Source organism: Oxyura jamaicensis, chromosome 7 (assembly GCF_011077185.1).
Source record: "Oxyura jamaicensis isolate SHBP4307 breed ruddy duck chromosome 7, BPBGC_Ojam_1.0, whole genome shotgun sequence".
NCBI lineage: Eukaryota > Metazoa > Chordata > Aves > Anseriformes > Anatidae > Oxyura > Oxyura jamaicensis.
Window position 1 is genome coordinate 34,942,702 of NC_048899.1, and position 17,242 is coordinate 34,959,943.

The 17,242-nt window shown below is 42.2% G+C and overlaps 1 protein-coding gene across 1 annotated transcript in view; it reads right to left on the minus strand.

The window, feature by feature from the left end:
* LRP1B (LDL receptor related protein 1B) overlaps nt 1-17,199 on the minus strand; it is a 674,736-nt gene extending 657,537 nt beyond the window's left edge. The window contains exon 1 of the mRNA XM_035332355.1: nt 16,981-17,199. Coding sequence (XP_035188246.1) covers nt 16,981-17,059 — 79 coding nt within the window. The 5' untranslated portion in view covers nt 17,060-17,199. The remainder of the gene's footprint in view (nt 1-16,980) is intronic.
* Nucleotides 17,200-17,242: the final 43 nt, after the last annotated feature.

The window sequence follows — 17,242 nt, forward strand, 5'->3', positions numbered from 1 at the left end:
GGGAGGGTTTGGACTGCAGTTCAAGAAGCTCTGTCTATAGACCAGTTTAATTTAGCTATGTTTAAACCAAGCGTAGTGGGGAAAGCAGGACACGCTGTTCTAAATGTAAATTGTATTAGCAACAACATATTGAGATTTCTGTACTTCTTGTTCCATTCGCAGTTTTTGCCGTGAGAATAAATCACAGCATGTTTTCTCTTCTCGCAGCAATCTTCGTCGCAAGAAGCCGGAATCAAAACCATGCTCCTCGCACTTTGCATCTGGTCTCTTTTGTCTGGGAGCTGGTGGTTTTGTTTGTTTTGGGATTTTTTGTTTGGTTGGTTTCTGGGGGTGGGAGTCAGGTGAGATGGAGATTAGCAGGTGTCCCCCTTCTTTCCAAAGGGAACAAAACTGTGATCATGGAATATAAACCAAAGAAGCCATATAGAGAATAGGAAAGTATATATATGGGGTGGAATACTTGAACCTATTTACCTGTCATTAAAAGTACACAGAAATGGCACTTTCCTGTTCAGTCACTGAAAGAAACTGGGACAAGCACACTTATGGGAAACAGCATTATCAGAACCCGCTGAAAACCTTAACAAATGTTCTCATCAGCATCTTTTGAACCCATCTGGATACAGCTGAATGATTTTGCATTTACAAAAAAATTAGTATACTTGGAAGCCGAGTAACTAGTACGATAAATACAATGAAGCAGTGATTTATATAGCCAGCCCTTTTGCTCTTTAGTACCAAGGTATTTTACTTACAATAAAATATATTAAAAAAAAAAAAATCCAGATCATAGCACACAGTTTCTAAAGCAGCAGCAAATCAAAATCTTTTAAGCCAATTAACTTCAAAAAGGAAAAGCTTTCTCGGGTTGAATAAGTAGTTCCTCAGCATCTCCCTGGGTTGAATTTCACTGAGATCAGGGGTGACAGAGCTGTTTCCAACAGCGAGTGAGGTGGCCCAGCACCCAGTGGTGGGTACAGCCTCATGGCAGCAGAGATGCACCCACAGTAATTCACAGCCAAGCAGGCACGGACACTGAACACAGATCAAGTAGAAAAAAAACTTTTCATCCTTAGCAGAACCCGTGAACTCCAGGCCAGTGTTAAAAAGCAATGTTTATATAGGTCATGTCAGATTTGAGTATGACTCCTCTCTATATGCTGAAGTCATAGCTTTAAGAAAACTCACTTTCAAAGCTTGGAAGGAAGAGAAGACAGAAAAATGAGGAGCGACCCGACTTACAAAGCTACCAGAGAACACTGAGGCAGCAGAAATACATTTCAGAGCTGCTCATTTGAGTTTAAACATGACATTTCCCCATTTCATAGACAAGTAGCAACAGAGAAATAGTCGCAATGGCAACTGCTTCCTCTGCCACCATCCTTCCTGAAAACTGACAACCTGAAATATTTCCATGGGATAATATTGTGGAGTAGCAATTCAGACTTGCTACTTTTTTTTTTTTTTTTTTTTAAATAAAAAATTCAAGTCACAGCATTATTCTGGACCACACTGAAGTTCAAAACCTTGGGCTCAGAACTACCTCATTCAGGTTTCACCGTGCAAAAGTTGGTATTAGACAAGAAGAGAGCCGGCGGACAATGGTAGGGATGGGATGAACTGCTCTGCAAGATGATTCCTGTCCAGGGAGCCTATGTAAGGGCAGGCAGGAATGGTCCAGCAAATACAACCTTGGTACCAACCCAGACATCCCCATAGCCAAACCCAGTCCCGCTGCAGGCTACAGACACAGCCAGAGGGGCTGCCACCATCTGACCATGCACGCACGTTGCCTCTTCAGCAGCCATCATCAGACTTGCGCTAATAGCCTTCCTGAAAAATATAACTGCTTGATTTAAAATCTCTGGGAAACTGTGAGACATTACACAACGTTGTAGACCACAGCCAGCTCCCGCGACGAGACGAATCGCTGTACCAGCTTACAGGCTGCAGCGTAATGGGAACGCTTGTATTCCTACCAGTTACCGTAGTAAATAATAAATAATTTCCATCCATTGAGACGTTCTGTGATGTGAATTTAAGAAAGACAGGCCCAATACATTTTCATTGTAAACAGTGTAGTGTGCGTGGCAGTTCTTTCTGTAAATCTGTTGACTTAGCCCTTAGAGCATCCTTTAAAATTACTATACGGTTAACGCCTTGTTGTTCCTGAACTTGTCAAATCATGCGTTACTATTAACATCTCAGATATAAAGAAACAAACAGCATGGACTGTCAAAACCTCAGCTGCATTATCAGGAAAAAAGAATTATAAAGTGCTGTGCTTGAATTCCACTAAGAGCAAAGTTTAAAAATCCACTCACAGAAGTTGCTGCAATATTTGAGGGGAGAGAGGGTATTTTGAGGCAGCACATGTGCTGCCTGGAGCTGAGCTGTCATAGCAACAACCTCATTAAATCGCCCCTCTTGGGAGCATTAACCCGTATCCCAACTGTTGGAAAGATGTCATTTATAATGGGACTTAATTCAGTTAAGAGTCAAAGTACAGGAGACTTTCAGAAAAGTGAAATTGCTAATTTAAGGAATTCACAAAGGAGCACAAACACCGTGGCTGCGAAAAATGGCTGCGAAAAACTTGGCTTTTGCCCTCATCTTCCATCCCCCATAACCACCACTACGGGTTTCAATCTTTCAAGCATAAGGTTTGCAACTTTTCAGAAATTCATTTTTGTCCTTATCATTCCCCTGACCAGGGCTCTGAATGTGCTTCTTTTTACTCTATGCCCCTACAAGCAAGGGATGGCCAGCTCATCTGCTCACCTTAATGCCCCCAACACCAAGCTCCTGCACCAGCAGCCCACAACAGCTTTCTCTCTCCTCCCTACTTTTGCCACCCTTCAGGCTCTTCCTTCCAAGAACCCCCACCCCAAATGGATACTCAAATGAATACTTGGGTCCATGAACAGAAATATCCACCGACTTGTAGAGCTGCCTCAATACTGTACTCGTGACTTCCATAATGGAGTGGCAACGCAACGACAGAAATATATTAATGCGTATTTGGATTTCACTTTTAAAAAATCTATGATTTAATAACTTTAATTGACAGCAATAACACATGAGTAAAATGAGTTTTGGAAGTGCCTTTCAGGTTTTTAAAGCAGTGGAGATAATTGTAGATGAAAAATGAAAGAAAACTGCACTGCTCAGAAAATGAGTCATTAACCTTTCAACTCAAGAGTTACCGCCGGAATCCAGACCAGCAGGGCCGCAAGGGCTGCGAGAGATGTAAAAGAGGTAATTCAGTACTTTTAGACTGATTTCTTTTAGTTGTCTTTTAAACTCTTCCCAACTTGGCCTCCATCTCCCCCAAAATATAATCACTTGACATGTCATTAATGAATTACCAAATACATTTGCTGGATCTAGGAAAAAAGCTGAGCTTTACATATTCTGTGCCCATAAGATGCTGTCCTCAGCATTAAGGTAAAAACCAAACTACTTAAGTGATACCAACGCTTTTGGCCTGAGTGACACACCCAGAATTTCCTTTACTCTAGTAGCTCTTGTAGAAATTCAGGGTTGCAGCTCCTGTATTTGTGATCAAAGATCACAGTGTCACTTAGAACAATATGATGTAGAGAAAAAGTAATAAAAATATCTGTGCAGTATCAGCTGCACAGAATAGGTTATTTACAGCTGCCTTCCAGGATGTCTTACTTCAGAAGAAATGTACCTAGTTAACTTCCATGGAAGAGACCTGAACTGCAGAACATTGATTGGAAATCAAATTACTAGGTAATACCCCATATAAAATGAGAGAACAGTGCATGCTTCCCACAATCTAAAGAAAATGAAGGTAATTTATTAAAGCTTTCCTCAAAAACCACATTAGTCAGCCAGAAACAATACTGGCAAATAAATACATGGTTAAAGGAAAAAATTAATTTAAGAAGTTTTGAAAGAACATAACCAATTAAAGCATAAGTTAAGAAGAAAACCCTGCCCATGTTTTCACTGACCTTAGTTGTCCCCCATGACACATTCTGCAAGAGACTTTCCTTCTACACTTATAAAAAATATTAACCGTCTTTTAATAAATTACTTTATAATTAAATATTCATTTATTACGTTCTTGTTTGCTGATTTGTTACAAAATATATATATATCTCTCTGCAGCTCAAGGTGTGATTTTATCGGATATGCATGGAGCTGTGCGAGGCTGTCCGTATTTTAACGTGTTTATTTGCTGGCTGTTGGCAGAGTTGTCCCGGAGTATACTTGAAGCCAGTTGCAATGTACAGATTTTTCAATAAAAAGGCAGAAATATTGGCCAGACAGTTAATTAAATGGCACCAGGACACTTTTTTTCTCCTTTCACAAACTCCAGTTAGTATTCCAATCCTGTATTAGGTGCCCCAATGACACCGAAAATAATAAATCTTCATTTATTGTCAGTAGATTTCTAACCTGGTTGTTTTAAACAGCATGATGAACACATTTTAGCAGAATACATTAGCTGTGCCAATTTAATAAGAGCAAGATTGATGGAGCCTTCCCTTTTGTTTCTCCATACGGGGCAGAGCCCAACTGCAAACACTCGGGGAAAGAAATCCCTTGGTTTGCCCTTCTTCAGCAGTATTTTGCCCTTTTCTGGGATACAAGTTCTCCTCCCCAGGCTGTTACCAGCCTGTCCTCTCCTAGTCTTTGCTACTGAAAATCATCAGCAATCTCAAGCGCTAACATCACCCAACAAGAGCGTGGAATGACGAGCAGCCCCAAGGGCTATGCTGCCGTACTCAAGGTCTGCTCATTCTTTCCTCATTATTTGGTTCAAACAAATTGAAGTCTGTCACCACCTGCAGCAGAGAAGACATTTCTGGTTCTCAGGTCAGATGATCTGGCAAACGAAGGGCTACCAAGGCTAAAGAGGGGAAGAAAGATTTCCCCCCCCACTCTATGACCCCTTATTCCGGTATCACCACCCTGAGAAGATACAATTTTCACCCCCTTGAACAACGTATTTTCTATATTTTGATATTTACATAGCTATCATTGAGCAAAGAACTGATCTGGGCCTGAAGCCTGCCACGCCCACAGGGAAGTCCTCCAGCATGACCAGCCCTGCCCCAGCCACCCCACTGCAGCTCCACACACAGCAGAAGCTGAAATTAAACCTCTCCCGCAGTGCTCTGCCCAGCCCCAGCTCTTCAGGGATTTTGCTTTAAAAGTTACATCTAATTTAGCAGATGCTGGCAGTTTTGCAGCAGCTTACCCCAGCCACTTCTCCACAGAAACCCGTGACGGCGAAGCAGGAGGCCTAACCTTGCGAAAGATACGAGCCCTGCCGGCCTAGCGGGAAGCTCAGGTTTTAAGTGGTGTTTCTCCCCAGGTATGGGCACGCATATTATTACCAGCTAATGAAATTCAGACACATGCCTCCTACTTACTGCTTCTGAAGGATATCTTTTTGGATGTTTTTTTTTTTGGACCAGACCGACATCTATGAAGATATTAGCCTTTTTAAAAAAATATAATTAGAACCAATGTTCATGTCATTATGAGAATCAAAATTAATGTTAATAAACAATGAGCTTTTGGACTATATCATTGAACAGTTTCAGCCCCCAACCAGAACATTCTCTGAGAGTTTGCTAGACTATGGTTTCTGTCTGCTCTAAACAGTAACAGATTTCTCAGAAAAAAAATGGTACCTATCCAGGCACGCAGACTGGCAAATGTTGAGATCTCAGGTTATACCAATAATTATATTCTGCTGCTCCTAAAAAAACAAAAGAGCTCTAAAGATTAGACTGCTCCCCAAAACACAGTTTTTAGAAATCTGCTTATTTAAAATAACTGGGTGCTTTAAAGGGCAACTATTTCCACAGCATAAAGTTCACATAGATTTCCCTGCAAGTCCCAAATGCAAACACTATCTGCAAAGTCCATATGCTTTGTATTTCACAAAAGCTTTGCAGAATACATTTTACATGAGAAAAAAGAGTTAGATTTTATTCTTCACTTCATCTTTTTGACAGAAAGGTGTCAACAGAAAGATGTTGACAAGAAAGCAAAATGGAGCCTGTGTAACTTTATTACTGAAGTACGGGGAGATTACTTTGTGTTATTAAAACATCAGCGCGCTACGGCTGGCATTTGTGCCTTACAATGGCAGCAATTTCCATTGGGATGAGGTGTTTTATACCTTCATGTATTTATCAGTGTCCTGTCCTCCTCCACCCCCCCCCCCCCAAAAAAAAAAAAAAAAAAGTTATTAAGTTATTCTTTAAGTCTACAATAAGGCAGGTGAATGTAAAATACATCCATATGGACCTGAAGTCCCAGAGTGCATTACCGTTCATTTCTATAAAAATTAGATCTGGCTCATCCATGAATTTTTCACTAATACATTTATTTCCAAAAGCAACGGCTTCAAGGAGTTCTTTATTTTCATGAAGGGAAGAAGGAAGATTGATTTCCCATGGCTTATAAAAGACAATACTCACACATGCCGAACACCACTGCTCATCAGCTCTCCTATTCTGGAATGCAAACTCTGTGGTTCAGAAGCAGCGTGGAAACTTAGCAAGAGCTGTGGTGTTTATATTTTTGGTTTTGTACTGGACATGGCCTTTCTTGCTCCCTACCAAATAAAATAATCCTGTAATTTAACAAGTAGCCCTCCTAGCCTCTCTGTTTCCATTATCCACTTCTAGTCTGTTTGCTTCCCTGAGGCTGCAATTCCAAATGAAAGCAACATTCAACAGGCACTTGTATCATCAAAAGCTGTTATTCTCTAATAAGCTCTGCAGTACCTGGATTCCTGAAGTTGTAAAAGGTTTTCCCAGGCATGAGATTTGGGAAATTTGATAAAAAATGGAGATAGTCTACCCAAGTTGCCAATGTGAGATGAACAAGTACAGTTACCACTCTTTTGTGTTTGTACAAACACAAAACCTATGGCTAGCTGATGCTTGTTGTGATACATAAAATGCAATTATTCAAAGATTTCCATTTAGACATGGCAACTTTTCTGCTCAGCGTAAAACAGGATAGAAAATGGAACTCAATGTAAATGCAATATTTAGAAGTAATTTCCCCTTATTAGTTTTATGTATGCATGATCAGCCAGTGGTGACCACTTCAAGATGACCACCCAGAACACACAGGTATTCTACCTCAAATCAGAAAAACAGCCATTAGCTGGCTTCTAGAAAAAAGCTCTCCACAGTGCTGTTTTACTCGTGGGACCGCCAAGGACACACTATATCATCTTTAGAAAAAAATGGCCACTGTGGGGCTAAACAGACTGTTGATCTATTACTCTGACATTTTTTCCTTAAGATATATAAAGCTGTAAAAAGCATTCTATTAAGTTTGCATACTTACATCATGCTTTTCATATATATTTCATATATATACAAAGTCTTTTATAAAGCACTTAAATCCAACAACTAATTCACAAATGCGATGCAGAATCCAAGTTGTGCCATACCTACCACTTCTTTAGCACTTATTTTATGAAAGTGTTTTTTAGTGTGCTCCTAAAAATTCACGGCCACACATTAAGTACTTCTGTAGTTTAAATTCGTTTGCTGGCCAGCTTCTGAGCACCAGTCAACACCACAAGAGCAGCAATCACAGCACGTTTAGCTGCATTACCTTTTTTTGCAAGGCACATTTGACACAGCGCGATACCATTGTGCAAAGACAGGCCACCAATTAACGTAAATCAGTGCAGTTTCATTGAAGAGCATTTAACAATTTTAACTGACAAAGTCATAACACGGTTCATAGTGTTTTACTCATTGCTGAATAACGTTAATTGGTTAGTGGAGTTTGCCTGTTTTCGGTTAAAAAAATATATATATTTTATCACACAACTGTATGAATTGTATCAAGAATATTCCACAGCAAAAGCAGTAATGTGTTAGAAATATAAGTAGTTTTATATGCTTGAATGTGCTTTAAATACCAAGCCTCACAGTTTGTATCTGAGCAGTATTTCAGAATTTCGTCATCATGTTGACAGCCATCTGCTTCAAACTCTCTTCCTACTGCCCAAAGAGCGGTCAAAATTGGGTACTGACAAACCTTATTTCTACACAGAAAGGAAGCTCCTCACAGGACAAAGTAAGTCACAGAAGCTAGAGATCTGAACATACATTCCTAGAAGTTTGGGGGGAATAAATAAAGTTACGGACACCCAGATCTGACAGTCTCCTGCAGCGTTACGGGATATGCAGTTAGCAGGTCTCCGGGAAAATGTCGAAGCGGCAGATTAGCTGACACCAATTCTCCGGAGGAGTATAATCTACAGAGTAAATGGGTAATATTGTGTACTGTCAGTTTTGTTTAAGTCACAGCCTTCAAAACCCAAAGAAACGTAAGGTAGCAAGCACAAGGGAAGGAATTCATTCAGACGGGTCTGTGCACACAAGCTGACCTGAATAGCGTGCTCCTATTTGAAAAAATGTGCTAATGGGCCATTTGGGTCAGGGCATGAGATTATGTCTGCCCAACCCCTCCCCGTGCTCCTGTCTTTGCTGTACACAGTGTCTTCCATGGCTCTGTACATCCAAGTTTTAATATACATGTTTATACTTGCAATCGGTCCTCACAAAAGCAGCTTATAGTAGCCCTACACAGTTAACTGCTGCAGATCAGGCTAGCCTTGGAGCCAGCATCTGCAAGATACCTCCTTGCTCTGATGTAGCCCTGCTCTGTCATCAACAAAACTGTAAAAGCAATTCAGCCTGACAAGCCACAGGCATGGAGTAGTGCCTTAGTTTTCACATTTTCACACCTGTGTAGTCCCAACTTGCTTCGTCTCCCCTGTATATGATCTAACACTAGCCTAAAACGTTTTGCCTAAAACTACTATAATAAGACACTACTATGAAGAAACCATTTGCTGTTCACTATTCTTTCAGTAATCTAAGAAAAAGCCACTTGGCTTAGTGGGACCCAAGAGGAATAAATTCAGTTTTGCAGCCTTCTTCCCTCGCTCCCAGTCCTTAACTCTCCCCGCAGATATCCCTCAAAATAGAAGTTTCAGTGCAGTTACACAAAATAAGCCATTTTAAACCAAGTGTTTCAAATGAGGTGAGATTACAGGTCTTCCAACATTTCTCAACTGGCTAGATAGTAGTGGTTTATCTACCATTTTACTTTGAGCATTTTTTCCTACTACTAAGTAAAAAGAAGTCTACATTTTTCTTTAATAGGTTCCATTTATATGGTCCGACAAAACAGAAAGTAAACGTTTTTTTATACATCTTCACATATAACTTGTATGTAAGATGATAAATCCCGTGAACAAGGGCACTTCCAAAGTGTCAAGAAGCGGTGGACTAGATGTGACATTCAAGGGACCTAATTTAGTAAAATTGCAGTAGTTTCTACATCATAATTGCTGTTTTTTCCAGCTACACTTGTTCTTTCACCACCTCTGCTCACAGCAAGGAATTGGGAAGCGGGCTGAGGAGAAGACCCAGGCTTGTTCCAGCCACTAGCTGGGCTTCGCAGAATCACCCTGCTGCCGTACCTCTTCTGGCAGCCCCAGAGAATCTCAGAGCATAAGTAGAGATGATGGAAAGACTGAATGAGAACAGCAAAAGCATTTATAAATATGACTGAGAACTTTTAAAGCTTCATATGTATGTATGAGCAGGAAATAGCCCTGTCTATCCTTATAGAGCAATGCTGTATTTCTGCCATTCATCCAGTAATAGCTCACCTCCACCTGTAAGCTGAGCAAATCCTGAGTGTGCAAGGTCTGCATGACTGGAATACTGCTGAAACATGGGTTATTTGGAAAAAAAAAGCATCAAAAGAAACTCAGCTGTGCTCACCTCTGGATAGGCACACAATGACTCCTAAGGAGCCAGGTTGCTGAGTGACAAGGTACCACCTCACATCCCTCCCAGACCAGCATTTGGGAACTGGATCAAAACCCAAGCAAGACAAATTTTCCACACTCTTCCATGAGTTGTGGATCAGTCTGTCAGAGCATTTGGTACAAAAACACCTTCCCAATTTCGGAATCAAGTGCTCACCCATGAGCCGAGTGCCATCTCCCTGTTTTTACTGATTGCATTCAGGCAGTAGGAAGCTGAATGAGCCACACTTGTTATGCTGCTGTTGAACATCCCTGCCACTGTACTGCACTGCTCTAATCCAGCAGATTTTGTGTTCTAAATTCCTTTTAATGAGTCCTAGCTACTTTAAATGAGTGATAACTAACAGTAACTAGACATCTTGAATGCGAAGTACAGTGCTTCATCTAGAAAACGAGCCAGCTTTGCATGCCTTACACAGAACCAGGTTTAACTACAACCAAACGGCTTCCAGGTAGTAGACCGTACATATCAGTATATTGATCTGTCTGGAATTTTGTCTGATTTTCTCACCTCAGGAGAGGGTAGTCCATTCAAAATAATTGATTTTTTTTTTTTTTTTAATGGGAAATTGTCAATTTGTCATTAAAAATAAACAATTTATGAAATATCTCATTTTCTAGAGGAACACTACAAACTAAGAAAAGCAATCATAAATTTGATCCATATGTTTTAGAATTAGATGTGGGAAATAGAAAAGTGGGTTCAATACAAGGAACCCAGTCAAAACTGAATCGAACTTCGAAATAAGAATACTGCAAGAAATAGTTAATTTATTGTATAAAAACTGTGGTACAAAACAGACAAAACGTAACTTAATTAAGTCTACCAAGATTTCCCAATGATATTTTAATAAAATGATCCAAAGTTTCCTTGCATTTCTGCATCCTGACCCCATAACCAACAAGTCCAGAACAAAGAATCATTGATCTCAGAGGTATAAACTCAGGGCTATAATCTATTCATTAGCACAGTGAAGCATAAATAAAAAACAATATTCTCCTGAGAAGAAAACTTCATTGCTGAATGACATGCTTTCATTTCATAAGCACACAGTTTTACACAAATACCAATATACTTTGGGTAAATCAGCATGTGTTTGCATATGCAAAAGAGCATCCGAGTAGCTATGAACTTGCGCCGCTCTTCTCTTTCATCTTCACAGGATTTGCAAGCAAGAAGAGGCAGGTGTTTTGGGGAAAGCTATCCATCATCTAGAAACTTACTGCCATTTTTTTCCATGATCATTTTGCATTAGTAACTTTTTTTCACATGCACTTTTATGCCTGCACAACACCACAGCATTTCTCCAAAGAGGCACATTTAAAGAAGGATATATTAGAAGTAGTAGCATTTTGGTACCTCCAATGCCTTAAAATATCCTAAAAAAATACATTTGAGGAAAAATGCTTGCCAGCACAACACAACATGTGAAAATCCAACCATTCTATCAGAGTACAATAAGCAGCTTCCCAAACTATTTGTCAATATCAAAATTGTATTTTAAAAGTTGTTGACAAAAAGAGTTTTGGTTAGTTTGCAGATAGGCGAATTAAAATCATAAAGCATTACACGAAAATTGCCTGGGTATCTTTTTGTTCTGCTGGAGCGTGTGCTTGTGTGAGCAGAAGAGTCTCCCCTTGACAGAACAGCCCACAGGAGAAATACTGCATTTGGAAAGCATTGCATCAGCATTTGTCTTGCACATGGTCTATTCCCCCTTCAATATATCATCATAAGACTATTCGAAAAACACAAAACTGCATGTTTTCATTCCCCATGTTTCCTTTGTTCATTCAAGGAAAAAAAAATACTAAATCTTATGAACTGGTATTAATTAAGAACTCACCAGTTGTGAAAACCTGGAGGAATTGTACGTATTTTTCTTATCCTCAAAGTTTAAGATGCATTTCTACAGCATTTATCCTATCACACCTGAAGCACACGTCATTCAACAGTGTCACACACTGAAGTTACCAGGGAACCTTCTACTGACAGTAAGGCAATGGGTAGTCCACAACACACTGATCTTACAGAAAGAAAGAAAAAAAAGGCATTCTTATTTCTGAAGTGGAGGTGTGTTTCAACAACTTGGCTCTTCTGGAAAGCCACATTATTCAGCAGACAGCAGCACATGAGATGTTTAGGAACATCAGTTGGCGTTAAGAGCACATTTCAGGACACAATGTACCGTATCTAGAACTCTTAATACTGTAATCTCTAGTTCTCCACCTCAGAGAATTCAACTAGATTTCTAACCGAATAGAAATAAAAATCTCCAAGTGTACCTCACTTCAAGACTGGCATTACGTCATCTTTAAAAAGCCCTATTACTTAGCAATGCCCTTATGTATCCCAGTCTTTTGTTATTAATACACAACTGCAATTTATTACAAAATGGTCAATAAATGTAGTTGTGAGACATACAATCTTCCTTTTAGTGTCCAATTTTAGTTCCAGCTTGGTAGGGTTCATAAAAAAGTACATAGTGCCCAAGCCCAATTCTATGTCTCCATGATGGGGGGAAAGTCCTGACATAACCGATAACCAGATATAACAGATATACCTACACTTCCCAGGTACACAGGAAGATCTTTCTGCTATGAGGATCTTACCAATTAAATTAGATTAACAGAGTAGTGAACACACTACTGGCAAAAGCACATCTTTGTCTCTCTAACGATCTTTCTTAGCTCCCACTAAATCTGCTTCAGGGCACTGGGTTTTAAGGGAATCCCGTTCCTGGGTCCCGGAGTTCGTGTGCAGCCCAGCATTGCCCACTGGTCCTGGCATGGCAGGGGCAAGCCATGATCCTGCTCACATCACTTCAGGTCTACCCAACTGCATCGAGAGGCTCAGTGCACCTCAGGAATTTTTAGTGCTGTGGTCACCGAGTAGCCAGCTGAAATACAGCTCTGCTTACAAATATTTGCATCCTTTCCATAGACCGAATTTGAGACCCCAAAACTTGTTTAGCTAAAACAAACCAGTGGGTTGGACAGAAGGTACACAGTCATTATTTGAGTAATGTTATTTAAAAATCCAATTAATTTCTAATCGTGCTTGCAAATTTAGGACCCAGTTCTGCAGTGCCTACACTTAGCCCAAGCTCTCACTAAGCATAGACTCGGTAGTCATCATGACTTACATAAAAATAATCATGTTCTGATATTTTTATCTTCAGGGTTCATGATTAAAAGTGTTTTGGGTAAGTGCAATTAAAATTATTTCCCTAAGCAAATTTTATTTAATTATATTTTAAGGAACATAACTATTAAAGACAGATTAATATATTAAAAACTAGGAAAAACAACGTGCTGGGACTCAAAGTATGATGCTGTAACAAGAACTTTCTACTACCTAGATTACCAGCATCTCTACAGATAGACAGAGCTCTGAATTGTTAAATTAAAATTACGTAAGTACTTTACAATCAATAAAGAGAAAAATATTTTCTTCAACTCCAAATAATAGACAAAAGGACATACAACAGGCTCTAGAGGAACAAGGGCTTCCAAACTGCACTTATTTCATTGCTAGCCTGAGTTTTGCCACTTGAAGCAAGTGGGGTAAGACTGGGGTCCATATGACTGTAAAGGTACGTGTATATGCTCAAACCCACCCACAACCTGAAGAAGAGATTTTCTGTAAGTCTTTGGAGAATAGCTACTTCAACATGCAGGAATACCAGACAAAACCCAGACAAACCCCCTATGATAAATTAGCAAAAGATTTGCCACAGAACAAGTTTACATACAGTCCTTTCATATAAAACACACGGTTTTGAACTGTAAAACTAAGTTTTGCCTTTTAAGTAGTTTGTGCATTTATAACCCTTTTCCTTTTATTCAACTAAAGCTCTCCAAAACCATTGAACTGAGCATTAAATGACTTGAATAAAAGAGAATACATACGTCAGTTCAGAGAAAACCTAACACAGTTTGCTCAGTCTCCAGAAGCATCAGGATTTTGTGCATGCAATCACATACTCAATCGCGGACTCACATACATCACTGATTGCCCCATAAAACCAGTCACTGAAATTGCACTTGTGGAAATCTCTCACGATTCCTTTCTTTAATTACTTCTCATTGCACATCCTTCTAACTACTGTCCTAAATTCCTTGATATATCTTCAAGCTTCTCTGTAATTGTGCCTCTCCTGTGACAAATAAGTTCTTAAAAGCACACCATGCTTCCTGCAGCATTGTTCTGTGGAATAAATAAATAGGAATGTCGCTGCGACCTTGGAAGTATTTCTTTGGGGTATAAGATATTAGTACTTATCTATGTCCAAGACACATAAAACATGAGTATGAAGCAAGCACCTCTGTAGCACAGCACAGAAAGAGCTTTTTCGGGAATACTTCCCAATGCATTGCCAAGCTGGAGTTCGGGCTGGTGAAGCACAGCAGCATTTGGTGCACTTGGTTTCAAACATTCAGGTACTAATAACGAGATGGCTGGAAACCCCCTGGCATCCCCGCTGCCACCTGCTGGGGCACTTTGCTGGAGAGGGGAAGCCACCAGTAATCATCCCGCCCCCCTCCCCCCATGAGGAGACAGATTTATTTCACCTGGTCTCTTTCTGCTACCGGGCCAGTAATCCAAATTAACGTCAGGTGAACCTTGAACCTGAAAACTCCATTTTAAGTCATTCATTTCCAGCCCTTACTTAAACATGATCAAAGGATACCTTGAAAACAGTAAATTCCCAGCTAAGTGGAACAAAGATGAAAATTTCTGAAGGCTTTATGACTCCAGAGAGGAGTAGCTTTCAGAGAAGTTTGCCTTTCCTTCTTTAAAGGCTTAAGTTACCCCAAAGCATGAAATGAACATGCAATACGTTGCCATTTGGGGGAAAGGGCTGAGTTTTAGTTTACCAGAGGACACCCCTCTGCACGGTAGGAAGCCTGCCTCTGACAGAGGACCACACTGATGAGGACCAGCAGGGCACCTGCCAGCTGTGATCTGCCACCAAGCTGCAGGCAAGCAATGAGCGGCAAGTCTATTAATAACGAGCCATGCGCTTATTAATACTGCTGGGGATACACATTTTACTGGGGGCAAGAACCAAACCACACAACACAGTTGTACAGGTTATCCAAACCCAGCCCCTGGGGCTGGGCACTGTACCCAGAGCCCCAGGGCCACCAGCTCCAGCTCTGGGCAGGTGGGGATGAGACTTGGAGCTCCTCAGCCTCGCTAGCATTAGCAAGGCTCCAGAGGCTTCTCAACTTCTTTATCAGGATAACAGCAAGGGAATGGGTTTGTAAGCCTCCTCAGGAAGAGGCTAACTATTAGAGGCGAGCTGTACCTCCTCTCCACCCAAGGGGCACAACCTCAGCAGCAGGATTTCTCCCCCATGGAGGAACTCCCCTCTCCAAACTGCCTTTTGCCTTCTTTTTCACCTCATTTCTTCCTCCACAAGATTTTTCCTTCCCAACTTCTATACATAAATATATAAATAATATAATATGTATGTCATGTAATATACTCTAGAGTAGCTGTAACCTGGCTGAGGACAGAACTGGTCTGATAAAACTCCAGCCTATTGCAAACCTAGAGAAAAGCTTTACATATTTCAAACTTTGGTGTGTTTTTTCCCTCCCCCTTTTTCCTAACGTTATCCACTGGTCTAATAGGTGTCACCTCTCCCTGCAGCACCTCACTAATATTTAATATCACCATGGCTACCACAACACTTCTATTAACACAATCCATGACATTTCCCCAATTCTCGTATTACCAATGGCGAGCCGTGGTGCATCCCAAATTTCAGTGCCTTTCACATACATTAAGCCTAGCACGCTTCGGTGCCCCAGAATTTCCTCCCGTAAAGGAAAATCAGCTTGGTACAGTCAGTAATTTTTGCAGCATATCATAAAGTTTATCAGATGTGCAAACGCAATTTTCTTTCTGGAAGCCTCATCCCGAATCCCTTTTAGGTTGAGACCACTTGACATTTTTTAACAAAATCCCTTTTAAGTCCTAACGTGTCCTCCGCTCAGTTTTGATAAGACATGACGTTACGATATGATGAGTTAGTTGATTCTAAGTAAATTTGATTTATCCCACTTTTGGGGCCGGTATGATTTACAAGGATGCTGCCTTTTAAGATGGGATTGATTGTAAGGTAAGCTGACAGCACATTTTTTTTTTTTTTTTGTGAATCACTGAATCCGAGCAAGGTAAGTACAAACACAAAATACGGGGAAAACGATGCAAAATTTAAACACCATGAAACTGATACCGAGGAAGAAGTGGCACCTGCTTATCTCCAAAAAGGGGGACGGAGCGACAGACCTGTTTCCAGCACAATTCCACCAAATGTTTGCAAGTTTCGTTTTTATTCCCCAGCTCAGAGGCAGGAAGCAGCTGCCGAAACCCAACCTGGCCGTGTGGGGAGCACGGCGGAAAGTTCGTGAAATATTTTCCATCGCGCAAACCCCGTCGCGACCGCCGATCTTCGCCTACTGACTGAAGTACGAGCGCGGGCACTGGGTCGTTCCCACGAACCTTCCCCCTCCGGTCGCTCGCTTGTCGCGACACCGGACGCTACCGCCGCTCGTTCGCGATAGCCGCGTGTGTCGCGACAAAGCGGTCGCAAAGGAGGGAGCCGCGGAGCGGCGCGGAGCCAACTTGGGCGGGCGGGAGCCGGGCGCACCTCGGGGCGGCGGCACCGGGAGCCCGATTCGGAGTCAGCTCTGCTCTGGAGCCAGCGCGGAGCCGCCGCGCCCCAAGGGGTCCCGGAGCCCCGTCCTCGCCCGGACCGCGGCGGGTCGCTGGCTGTGCCCCCATCCCCTTCTCCATCCCCATCTTCATTCTCATCCCCATCCCTATCTTAATCCTCGTCCTCATCCCCATCCCCATCTTCATCCCCGTCCCCTTCTTCATCCTCATCCTCACCCCTATCCTCACCCCCATCTCCATCCTCACCCCTATCCTCACCCCCATCTCCATCCTCACCCCCATCCCCTTCTCCATCCCCATCCCCTAAGTTTCCACGCCGCCACCCCGGCTCAGGGGCAGCCTCCAAACTTCCCCGCCGCGCTGCCAGCAGCGGCACCGGCAGCATCACCAGCTCCGCAAAGTTCCCCGGGCTGCCGCCCCTTACCTCCGCGGGCTCCCGCTGCCCGGCCGCCGGCCGGTAATCCCCAGAGCGCTGCCGCCAGGGCCAGGAGGAGCGCGGGCATCGCGGCGGGTGCGGAGCGGCGGCGGCAGCTCCGCCGTGCGCGGGGACCGGGGAGCAGCAGCGGCAGCAGCAGAAGCAGCAGCGGGGCTTTGCGGCTCCGGGCTCACCGCACGCAGCGAGCGGGCAGCGCGGGGCGCCCGCGGCCCCCAGCGCCGCGCTCCGCCCCCGCCTTCCTCCGCGCGGG